This window comes from Nasonia vitripennis (assembly GCF_009193385.2).
Source record: "Nasonia vitripennis strain AsymCx chromosome 2 unlocalized genomic scaffold, Nvit_psr_1.1 chr2_random0004, whole genome shotgun sequence".
NCBI classification, from domain to species: domain Eukaryota; kingdom Metazoa; phylum Arthropoda; class Insecta; order Hymenoptera; family Pteromalidae; genus Nasonia; species Nasonia vitripennis.
In genome coordinates, this window is record NW_022279610.1 from 3,230,630 (window position 1) to 3,243,449 (window position 12,820).

At 36.9% G+C, this 12,820-nt stretch overlaps 1 protein-coding gene across 1 annotated transcript in view; it reads left to right on the top strand.

Moving 5' to 3' along the window:
• The window catches only part of LOC100115934 (target of rapamycin complex subunit lst8), a 281,302-nt gene that overhangs the window by 258,557 nt on the left and 9,925 nt on the right, over positions 1-12,820 (top strand). The window contains exon 5 of the mRNA XM_031923991.2: positions 107-309. Coding sequence (XP_031779851.1) covers positions 107-309 — 203 coding nt within the window. The remainder of the gene's footprint in view (positions 1-106; positions 310-12,820) is intronic.

The following is a 12,820-nucleotide window of genomic DNA, read 5'->3' on the forward strand; positions in this document are numbered from 1 at the left end:
GAGACAGATAGATGATTTAGATTTAACATTTCGTATCTGATAAACATCCTAAATGAAATAATTTTTTTATTCTAAAAGATATATTTAAGTTTATCAACATTTACAGATTCCTGAACCAGAAGCATCAATACAAGATATTGCTATAAATAGTGACGGAACACATATGGCTGCTGTTAATAACAAAGGTCATTGCTTTATTTGGTCACTTAATGGTGGTATTGGAGATGAACCAACTAAACTAAGTCCTCGCCATAAACTTAATGCACACAAAGGATATACATTAAAATGCAAATTTAGTCCAGACTCCACGTAAGAAAAAAACATTTCAGTAATCGTAAACTTCACAATACATTATTATGCATATCAATAATTGTTATTGCACCAATGCTTAATCTGTCGCATATTTATGTAAATTCTATAAACCTTATATTTCTTGTAGAATAATTCCATATTTCCAGATTGACCGTTTCGTTTAATTTTTATAACAAAAAAGGTGATTTAAAAAAAAATCATATCTCTAAAACTAAATGGTCAAACGTTTTAAAAAAATTCATGACAATAAAAAACGACGATATCTACTTGCTGTAAACATTTTAAGCCATTTTGGCTACTAGTTTTTGAGCTAAAAATTGAAAACTAAAAAAAATGGGTTTTCTATGTCGTGCGATTACGGGAGTAAAAAGGCTTTAATTAAGTTGAAATTTCGGGAAAAGATCTTTTGATTACCTTGGATAGGTTCCTTTTATATAGGATAGGTACAGCTTATAAAACTGTTTGGTTTAAAAGATAAACTTGTTTATAGAGAAAAATCTTCCTCTATGTTGACTTCATCCTTCGGTGGTTTTCAACAAAGATTTTGGTAGCTTCTATCGATCTACCCGAGATTTGATTTTTTTACTTCTTCTGCTTCACGCTTCACCTGCCTAGGGTAAACCAATAGTTTCGAAGATATTAAGATTCAAATTCTTTGTCTCTCTCATATATATTTACTAAAGTAGAAAGTGTGATTATTGTTTTGTGTTTGTTCAGAGATTACATTTCTTTTATTTTGTGTGTTCACTGACAAGTATATACACATTTCTTTTTGACTGTCCTGCATACGTTGCGGAGCAGTCATTACATTTAAGTTAATATACAACATTGTTTTCGAGATTTTTGTCTTTTTCGTCTTTAACTTTGAGGGGATGTCGTCGCTAAAGCTTCGCAAATCCGTTACGGGGTATTTTGTTTTATTTATTTATTTACCCAGTAATATTTACAGATTATTAGTATTCTAACTAATACTCGAAAACCCGCAAAGGTAAACAGTGTTACCTGATCGCAGGACTGGGATATACATATAGAATATAAAATACATCACTTTCGTTTTAAACTTTTGACAATGTAACAGTTAAGCTATTATATGCTTGTGAGATCATTTTGTATAATAATATAATCTGAATAATTATTTGATAATGTATATTCTATATAGAGCATCCTAATCCAACTTCTAACAGTTATTTTTAATCCAGTTTTTGATCATTTTGGTTTGCACATATTTTTCTATATTTATGGCATTTAAATCATTTGGTAGCGCATTGAAAACTACTATGGCTTTTTTAAAACTGTTCTTATTAATAATTTTTTTCCTGTTTCTGGGTATAATAATACTTTTGTTTCTGGTCACACTGCCCGATAATAAATTGCATTTTAAGGTCATCATAGTGTAGTCTCAATGCTTCAAAACAAGAAAGTTGTTCAATATTTATGGGATTGTTTTGAACTACAAAGTTGTTTTTATTAACTATTTTTAGTTTTTTGTAAGTTTTGTAGTATATCTAAGTTATTTCGATACACTCCTCCCGAAGCTATGATTCCATAACTTATTATGCTATGAAAGTAAGCATAATAAATCATGCGCAGAGTTTCAACTGTCATTGATTTTGCTATTTTATAAAGTACTAGCAGGGTCACCTCGCTTCTAACGTTGCTCGGTTGATTAGGTATATATATTTATAGCACTGAAGAAAATAAAAAAGTAATAAGATTATCAAATGGCGCGGTAGCGCCCCAATGGCAAGTATACGTTTTTTATACACTGTGCTATCGGGGAGCAGCGTGACCCTATTTTACTTCCAATTTGCTTTTTAATAATAACTACAAAATATTAAAAGGTTACGCTATTAAAAATTACAATGAATTTTCAATAACAAAATTTGATGCCATGTTCGATTTCAAATTTGATGAATCTGCAATTATGAAAAATGATTTAGGTTTCAATAGAGAAAACGTCAATCAGACGATATCACTTATCACAACACTGATAAGCGACGGCAATACGAGTCTAGACGGCAGCTTGCCGTCCGGTGATGAGAGAGACAGCACAGCAGCGGTCAAGGCTCCGCTGGCCGATAATAATTTTAAGCGCTTTGTTGTAGCCAGGGCCAGGCCTACTCGCGAAAAACCCCCTTGGGCAATTTCCGAAGGTCAGGAGCCTCCCTCTTTTGTGCAGCTGCAGGCTTACAATGAGCACCCTTGTCGTTTTAAGGAAAATTTGGTGTACCGAACCTCGGCTAATGGATTTATATGAACCGAGATACAGGAGGCGTTGACTGAACGGTGCGCGACGTGCCAGAGCAACTAATTAATTCGAGTTAAGACGCGACTTTCGCTGCTTATTAGCAACACGCCATCGTCGCCCTTCGCCCAAATCGCGTTAGATTTCTACCTCCCGTTAGAGCGTACGAAACGAGATAACGAATACATTCTATCGGTTCAAGACATGCTGACAAACTATGCTATCTTAACACCAATGAAGCGCGCGAAAGCGGATGAGGTCGCTCGGGCGTTAACCGAAAAAATAATTTGTGTTTTCAGGCCTCCGGCCGCGATTGTAACTGATCAAGGCACGCATTTCCAGAACCGTGTGCTCGAGGAGCTATCTAAGATTTTCGGCATAACCAAGTTCTGCACCACGGCCTATCATCCGCAGGCGAACGGGTCGATCGAACGTATGCATCATACCCTCACGGAGTATCTGAGGAAGTAGGTGAAAAAAGTTGATAGATGGGACGAATGGACGGCCGTCTGCCAACACGCGTACAATTGTACTGAGCATGAGAGAACGCGTTATTTACGTCACGAGCTTTTATTCGGTATTAAGCCCAGAACTCTGTTGAGCTTTCCCTGAAATAACGGTGACCTAACATATAACGATTACATCGCTGATATGACAAATAATTTAACGGCTTTGCAAACCGCGGCCGCGATAAACTTGGTACAGTCCAAGTACCGGTCAAAGCATTACTATGACTGGAAATTAAATTCAAAGCACTTTTGGAAAGGCGAAATCGTCTTTATATTGAAAGAACCGAAGGTGGAAAAATTCGCCAAGGAGTACTGTGGCCCTTTCGAAATAATCGCGATCAATCGCAAAACTGATAACGTCACCTTGCGGAACGACAAGGTAACAAGAACGGTCCACTTGAATAAAATTGAACGGCCCAGTGAGCTGGCCAGAGAAGCCGCGAGTTCTGAAGCGGACCCCGTGGAGTAATACGTCTTTATTTACTGTTTTTTTTTTTGCTTGGACTACGTCGCATATATATATATATATATATAGTTCATATTTTATACTTCTATATTTATGTTGTGTTGCATTATAAAACGAATTGCAGTTCATCAAAAATTAGCATTTTGTGAGGGCCCCACTTAATGGGTAACCAGCTTTCGTCTAATCGCTAGGCAAGCTGTAATAAATCAATAATTCCTAAAAAGTCTACAAGTAGACAAGAGTTAGGTAAGAGTAAGATACAGGAAAAGAGCATCCACCTAGGGATAGGTAAATCTTACGACATGCCAAGACCGTGCGATAAAAATTACCCCACTTGATTAGAAGAACAAGAACATGCGACAAGAGTCGGCCCTCAAGAGAGAAAAACCAAGAAGCACTCAAATTTAGAACTTGATGAAAGAGCTGTCATTGATCGTGTTTGGCCAGCCAAGGAGAAGCAGCTTACGTTCCAGCTTAAATACTCACCTGATTCCATCACCAGAAGTAAGGTGATTCTTATGATTCAGAAGCAGAACAAGATGTTCCTGACAGGGATTGAGTTGCTGGTGGAGGGCTTGATCTCTCCTGTCTTTAGATCTCAACCTTTCCTTCTGGTCCAGAACTCGCCCTCGAAAACTTTGAAGGTCACCTAAAGCAGCCAGGAACAACCTGGGACTGTAGAGAAGGCCCAGGTGAAGGAAACTGTTGCTTCGGCCAAAGAGACCGAGTCCGCGACAGATAAATCGATCAAGGAAAAAATCAAAATTAAACACGTGCAAGAATGGACCAAGGCAGCCTCGACACCGTTCAGCAGGTTCTGTCAATTAAAGCGCACTGAACTCATTGATATAAATATTGACATGAGTATTCTCGAAAAGACTTCCGGCGGCAGTAGGCGTCAGTCCATCGAAGATGGCGAGCTCTCGCCCTATTCCGACGACGAATTTTAGGAATAATACGAGTCAACAACACATGATACACCTGTGGAGATTCCGATGTTTGTAATCAAATGTAATCAACAAGTTAGTGGAAAGCAAGGTGAAGGTCTTGCTTTTAGAAAGAGATAAAGAGATTTTTCAATAAGAAAAGCTTTATAAATTTATCTGATCAGCTGAGAACTGAATTTAACAGTAAAGATAGTCAATACATAAGAAATTATATACTTATGACAAATTCCAATTTTGAAATGTTCGAAGACTATACCTGAAGTTCAAACTAAGAATCAAAAAACTGTACGTTATCCTAGATGATAGTGAAAGCCTGAGTTTAACGATAAAGTAATTTAAAAAATCTGAAGATAAATTCAAAGTTAGAGATATTATAATAAATAGGATAGACACGATCTACTATAACAAAATTTTGAACTTTACTAAACTAAAAGAAATCCTGAAAAAACCAAGAGAAGTTGAAAGATATGAAACTAGAACAACTAGAGTCTCTGCTAGACGAGATCTATTGACCATTCAATATGTACCTTCAAAATAATCAGCTTCGGATTTCTATGATAGATTCCAAGAGAAAGTCAGAACATTTGAAAACATCTCTGACGCGGGAAAACTCTTAGAAAAGGAACTGATAGATTATTTCCTTTATGCGGTCGCAGATGCAGTCCCAGAGATAACCGCTGCTGACTACCTTGTCATGGTGTGACGTCCTGCGGCGTATTGCATTTAAGCAATATCAGCGGAATCGTTACCAAGCCGAAAACTGACGACTCAGATTAATAAGTAGAACAGCGAGGTTAATGAGTATCCCCTGTATACGCCGAGCGACCAGTTGTAATTATACACTCGATCTGGACTCTTGTACGACGCTCCTATCCGTCGACAAGAGTTATTCGGGCTTAAGTCGCGATCCCGATACCTATAGAACTTTATCTTGAATAAATCGTGAAAGTCAATCAACTACAAGCGCTTTTCTATTGAATATATTCATCCTGTATAAGCCTGACTACAGCACAGCAGCAGAGTTTCCAGCCCAAGCAGTTAAATCCAAGTAAGTAAAAATTCAATAATCAATTATAGGTCGGAATTGTGACTTAACAACGGAAACTAAATCTAAGAAATGTCGTGCGAAAAAATAAAAAACTATTTGTTACAGATAGATTGAATCTACCTGGACCAGAAAGATATCCGCCCAAGCGAGGGCGTTCATACACGCTAATCAAGGCTCTAGACGACTCATATGCTAAGGATGTGGTATGGAAGGCCATACAAAGGCTAACTGCGGCAACGTCAGCTTAAGACAGTGCTATTACTGCCTAAAACTAGGCACACACCTGGCACATAAGTGCAACAAGAAAAGGTTAGACGAGGAGCGTAGACAGGCTGGCTCAACGGGCTATGCTCCGCCTGCTAAAAGAGGAAGATGGATGATCCAAGGAAGCAAGTCAGACTCAACGAGAGGAAGGGGCTACAAGTCCACTGTACCCAGCAGAGAGGCTACTGGTCCTTTTAGCAGAGGTACTATAAGCGGATCCACCCGTGGCAGAGGCCGTGGACGCGGCGAAAAACCAAGAGGTGCAGGCCATCCCAGATCTAAGCCAGAAACAGCTCTTCAGTCGATAGCGGAAGAGTATCAAGGTAATAGTGCGAACAATTGTAACGAAATGTTATTAGAGTTTATAGCAGACTCAGGCGCGACCGAGCATATGAGTAAATCAAAAATTGACTTTGACAACTTCAATCCTGAAGCGATAACTAAGGTAGATTGTGCAAGCAAATAAAGCACATTTAGAACTCACGGTACCGGTTCTACAAAAATCATTACCAGGGATAACAATACTTTTTTATTGAATAACATTTTCTACTCTAAAGATTTGTCATATAATCTGTTGTCTCTGAGAGGTTTTGTGGATCAGGGACTTAAAGTTGACTTTAACAATAAGATCATTGAAATTTAAAATCCGGAATTGGATAAAATTATTGAGACCAGAGTGTACAAAAAATCGTTTTGAAGAATTAAATTAGTTTTAGAAAAAGATGCAACTGCAAACAGCACTCCTAAAATGATGTACAACACTAGAAGCAAAGAGAATTCTAATGTAATAAGAGACTCTGTAGAAGCATACCTGTAACGGTAAAATCTGACATAGACAAGATAAATAAATGTGACGATAAAGAAATGGATTTTTTAGAAACATCGAGAAACAGAAAAACACACAAAGAATAAACTAGTCAAACCCATAAAATAGATTCGATTAAAACTCAAGAGAAAGCTAAGGCAGAAATCTCAGAGGCTATGCTATGGCATATCAGATTAGGACACGTGTCTAAGAAATATTTGCTTGAATTAGCCAAATACAATGGTAAATTAATGAATCTAGACAGCATATATAAAGATAAGTCTATGCAAGATTGTCAAGCCTGTATGCAGGCAAACTGTGTAAAATTTCCATTTAGCAAAAGCCGAGACAGGGCAACGAAACCCTTGCAGATAGTTCATAACGACACTATGGGTCTCATCAGTCCAGTGTCACATCCAGGGAAGTTTAAATTTGTTCTTGTTTTAACTGATGACGCGACTAGAGCTGCTCTATCCTATGCAAAGTAAAACCAAAGTGCCAGAGCACATAAATCGTTTGTCATAAGCATGCGAAATTTGGTAGGAACTGATGAAAAATTCTGCTACCTGAGATGTGATAGAGGTATAGAATTTGTTTGTCAGGCTACTAAAAACGTATTAGATAAGTACGGAGCTGAATTACAACTAGCGTGTCCAGATACACCTTAACACAACGGTGTTGCTGAGAAGTTTAATCGTACGTTGGAAAATAAAGTGAGAGTCATGATGCTCGATTCTGACTTACCACACTTATATTGGGATTTGCAGTTAAAACAGCCGCCTATATTGATAACGGAACACCTCACAAGTCTGTAGACATAAAGTAACCCTTGAATAACATTTTAGCGAAAAATTCTACACGCGTGGGTCAGGTCAAGTGTTTTGGCTGTGCTACGTATGTGAAGATAGCTTGTAACACAGACACAAAATTTTCGCTCCAGGCCAATCTAAAATTTTTGGTTGGATATTTGAGTACAGGATATCAATAGCTGAGTAGAATAAGCTCGTATCGTGGCGGCGACTCCGAGAACGTCGTATCGTGGTGACGTCTTCGGGAACGTTGTATTGTGTTGGCGACTCCAAAAACGTCGTATCGAGACGGCGTCTTCGGAAACGTCGTATCATGGTGGCAACTTCGAGAACGTCGTATCAAGGCGGCGCCTTCGAAAACGTCGTATTCTAGATGCCATTTTATTTTCTTTAATTTTGTAATGGCAGTACTGCGTGATTTTTAAATACGACTTTATAAGGCATAAAACGCGCGTGAAAAATTCTAAAAAAAATCAGAATAACTTAGTCTTCATTGCCTTTGCATATATTATGAAGACTTTTAACACTGCGAATCAAATTCAACTTAATAGACGAATAAAATCATATTATTTTGATGTATGTACACGAATCCCAAGCACATTAGACGATTTAAAATTGAGTACGACGACTACGAGCAATTGAAAATAGGGTGAAAATCGTGTAAAATGAGAAAATTTCAAATAGCTCGCATCTTTTGATAGGGACGGTCATTTTCGACAATTTTTTTTATAATTTCAAGATCTCGGACTAAGCTGTTCAATAATGCCGGAAAAAATAATGTTTGCTCGGACGGGTAATAAATTACCTGGGGCGCAATAAAGGCTATTTTTTGGTAATTACTAATTAGTCCGTAAATTTTTGTTGGCATAATTTGGAGGTGCTACCTATGTTTTTTACATATTGTATGTCCAAACGCATGTGCAAAACTTGGTCAGCTAAAGTCAGGGACTTCAACTCAGGACGAAGTGAGATCTTTATATGCTTGGGATTCGTGTATATACATCAAAATAATATGATTTTATTCGTCCATTAAGTTGAATTTGATTCGCAGTGTTACAAGTGTTATGCTGGATTATTATCTTAATTTCAGCCAATATTGTTTAGATTTAAGTTAAGGATGCAATGGCAAGTCTGCCTTAAATCATAAGAAGCGCTTTGGTGAAAAAGCATACTACGCCATGCGGTGCCAAATCGTCTAAGCGCTGGGTTAGTGTTGTACCTTTATTTAATACTCATTGTTGGAGATTTATTCCAATTTATTCTTATCTGTTACTTTAGCATAACTAATCAAATTTTTATCCATCTCTTTTATATAGAATACATTATTTATCGTTATTTTATTTCTCTTATTGTTTATCATAAAATAAGTTTACCCACTTTAGTGCCTTTTAAAATTCTACCATCTCCGATTTTAATATTAATAGGCTTTTTTAAAATCAGAAAAATATAAGTCATTATTTATCATGTGGTCTGAACATGCACTATCTAAAATCCACTCGATTTTACACCTATCGCAATTATATACTACGGTTTCGCTTTCACCGTCAATTTTCTTTTCTACCTGTGTTAAAAATGTTCCTGTTTCATCTTCTTGATAACCTTCGTTATACGTGTACCTTGGATCGTGTTGACTCGTTCCGTCAGCATGTGGTTGCCAGCCTCTGCCTCGCTGTTGCAGTGCACCTCCCGTCCACTGCATGCCTTCGTTGGCTTCTTTCCACGGATTTGTACACGCTCTCCTTAGATGACCTTTCTTTCCGCAGCCAAAACACTTAAAGTCTTTTCTTTCAGCTTTAAATACATTTTTATTGCCGCAATCGTTCGGGCTTCGTGTTTCCCACATTTTAATTTTATTTTTAAGAAATTCACACGTGCGATCACTTTCTTGCATTGAATCTATTAAGCCAACATAGCTTAATGATTCCGGTAGAGTTTTTAACATGTAGTCTAATTTTTCTCGTTCGGTTACTTTTTCCCCGGCACTTTTCAATTCATTTATCACTATTTCAAACTCTATGAAGAATGCAGACGAATCTTCATAATCTTTCAACTTCATTTGGTCTATCTTGTTTCGTATGCATATTTTCAATGCTGTCAACTCTTTCAAATACATTTTGTCGAATCGACTCATAATTTTTAATGCCATATCCTCTTCTCCAAACAAATTCTAACTGTTTATTTGTTATACTACAATATATGTAGTCCAGTGCCTTGAGATTCTTCTCATTCCACTCAGTCTGGTCTTCAGATTGTAACTTTTCTCTTGTTGCTGGTTGACCGCACTTTTTCCACTTTAAATATAGTAAGATTCTCTTTTTCCAAATATTATAATCTTTACCGTCAAATATATGACATCTTACATTATCAATTTTCGACATTTTTCTGTCTCTCGTAGTTTCACTTTTATTTTCAAAAATATATTTTTTTGATATCCAGATTTTCTTAATCTGTAATTCTAATTTCACTGTATTTATTAAAAGCTTCTTACAATTTTCTTCTTTCACTTTTATTTCACTACCAGCAACACGTAAGTACATAACTTCACTAACATTTCAACCATGGACTGTTACCATGTTAATAAATGAGGGATTTGGTGTAATAAATAATATCACCCATTGTTTCAGTGGACTCTTCGGGTTAGTCGTGTACCTTTATTTAATACTTATTGTTGGAGATTACACTTATATCGTCGAATACGCACAACGTGTGCTCGGGCTCTCTATATAGCTATCTTACGATCTCGGCGGTCGAGCTGCTTCTCCTACTCTATACTCACTCTTTCACACTATACCTATTGTTACCGCTACCGCGCACTAATCTATCCTGCTTGCAATAGTCGCGCACGCATGCCTGTTCGTATACTCTCTATAGTGTGTACGGATAGTAGCATATAAATTACTCATATCTCAATAATTCCAAGTAAACGAGTGGTTCTTTTGGGCTAATATTTTAGGAGGACACTTTGTACACTCATAGTTCTGGTATGAATGTAGGATTTTAATTTAAATGAGTTGAAAATGTTTGGAGTTGAAAATACTAGATTTTTTCCGCTTATTATGCCACATTTTTGTGTATAAAAAATGTTCTAAACATTAAGATCAAAATTCCTTCATCCATACCAAAACTACAAGTGTTCAAATTGTGCTGCTAAAATATTAGCCCAACAAAACCACTTGTTCACTTGAAATCGTACGGACAGTGAAAAAATTCACAAAACATTGCACCGAGTGCAACAATGGGTAAGTCGGGGTAATTCATGTTTTAGCATGGTACTTATAAAGGTTTTATTACCAAGTATTACTAAAAAAAATATCAAATTATTTACTTTAGTTTTGTAATTTTCCCTTGTTTTTTTTTTCACGGTTTAAAAGCGTTGTGTCCCCCGTAATGAGCAGAGAAAAGCTTTTCTACAAAGAGCAGGTAATAAGCTAGTGGGGCATATATGCGAGTGCACATCAAACGTGTTAGTTCAAAACGTACCTCTTGATAAGGAGCATAAAAATAAAACTGCGCCAAACATACTAACAATCCACGCAGACTTGCTAAACTCTGTGTAAGCTTACCTAAGAAAAAATCATCATGCAGCGAAGCTATGTTTTAGTAAAAAATATGCCATATAATCCTGTAGATATTGTATTGATGGATGCTTTACCGAAAGTTTTGATCGAGGAAAATAAAGTAATAGTTGACATTTTAAGCGGAGATGCATCTTTAATTCACCCTGAAATTTATTTATTTAAGATTTAGGCCGATTGGCAAACGAATGAAACAGTTTAGTCTGCATGAAGAATCACTTTGAAATCACGGTTGAGCATGGAGGTTACGTAAGAATCAATAGACTCTATACCTGTTCGGGCTTGCAACATGAGCTATGTCTATCCAAAAAATTAGAAAAAATTTTGGGTTCTGAGCCGACAAGTCTTGTCTTTGAGAACACCTTCTTGATTAAAGCCAAAAGACCAGCTCATCTCTCTAACGCCTTACTGTCAATGCTTATGATCGATAGCAATATTTGTGAACCATACGTCATAGGAGATGTTCAATCACGAATGTTAAGATTTGTATCCGTACATGCAGATAATGACGTTTGTGGCAGCAGAAGATTCAAAAGTTTTCCCCCGCCTATGTACCTACGATTGTTATTGAACTCATTTCAGACCATTGAAATTGATACAAGGAACCAATGTGATCAACCAATACCATTAGATTACGGGACCTTGACCGTAACACTACATTAAACAAAAATTATTGATTGAAAAAAAAACAGTAAAAAAATGGAAAGAGTGTACATGAGTTCTTCATATGAGAGTGGTCACGGAGGTATTGTTTTTTTTAGCTGGTATATTTCGACAAATGCTTCCATTTTTGACGCGTAGTGCCAAAGCTGTTGGAAAGGAGGCGTTGCGATCGGTAATGAAAATTGTGTCTGACGTAACATTGAAAAACACACCTGTTAAGGTTACACAACAGTGTTAGAAAATGTGGTGAAATCCTTAAGAGAAAAACTGAAGAAAAATTGGATAAGCTGATGGAGGGTTCTGGATATAAATGAGCACTCCACGGTCACTTGCTTTAGTTGCAATTGCTTAGTGATCCTGGCACTATCGTAAAGCGTAGAAAGTCCAAGAAAAAGACCAAGAAAGGTAGTGGTAAAAAAACCTACAAAAACTTGAAGAGGTAAATCAAGTGGTATTAGGAAGAGTGAGAAAAAAACAACCAAATACAAAGAAGAAAAGAACAGCTAGAGACATTTTTGATAACAATTAAAAGAAAGAAGATGAACGCACATACCTTTTCCTGTGAGTGTTTAAAATCTGAGCTGCTTTTGTTTGAAATTCCTCCTACTCAAACTACGATCGAAGGTTCACATTGGATGACATATAAGCAATATAAGATGACAATATCATCGTTGACTGATGACTCACCGAGTTTGTACTACCAGGGAATAATAAAAAATATATCGACCTTACTCACACAATATTGAGTCTCCGGGTAATGTGTCTTTCAATCAAAAACCAGTATCACCATCGACTAATGCGTATGCCCACAGAGCGTACATCAAAACCTTACTCAACTATGGACCTGCTGCTAAATCTTCACACTGGATGAGTGTCTTGTGGTGTGACGACAAAAGTGGACAGATGAGCAAATGCAGCATAGGTAATAACACAGGACTAGTAGAACGTCGAAAATTTTTATTAGCAACACAGACAGTTAACTTAAAAGTCCACCTTCATTGCGATGTATTCAACATCGAAAAACTGTTTTTGAACGGTGTTGAGGTAAGGTGCGACTTGTAAGATCTAGTTTTTGTCTTATGGACGTTTTATGAACTTTCTCCGTTCAACTAGAAGAAGCAAATTTATTGGTCAGACGCGTTAGAGTTAATCCAAGTATATTGTTGGCTCATGCTCA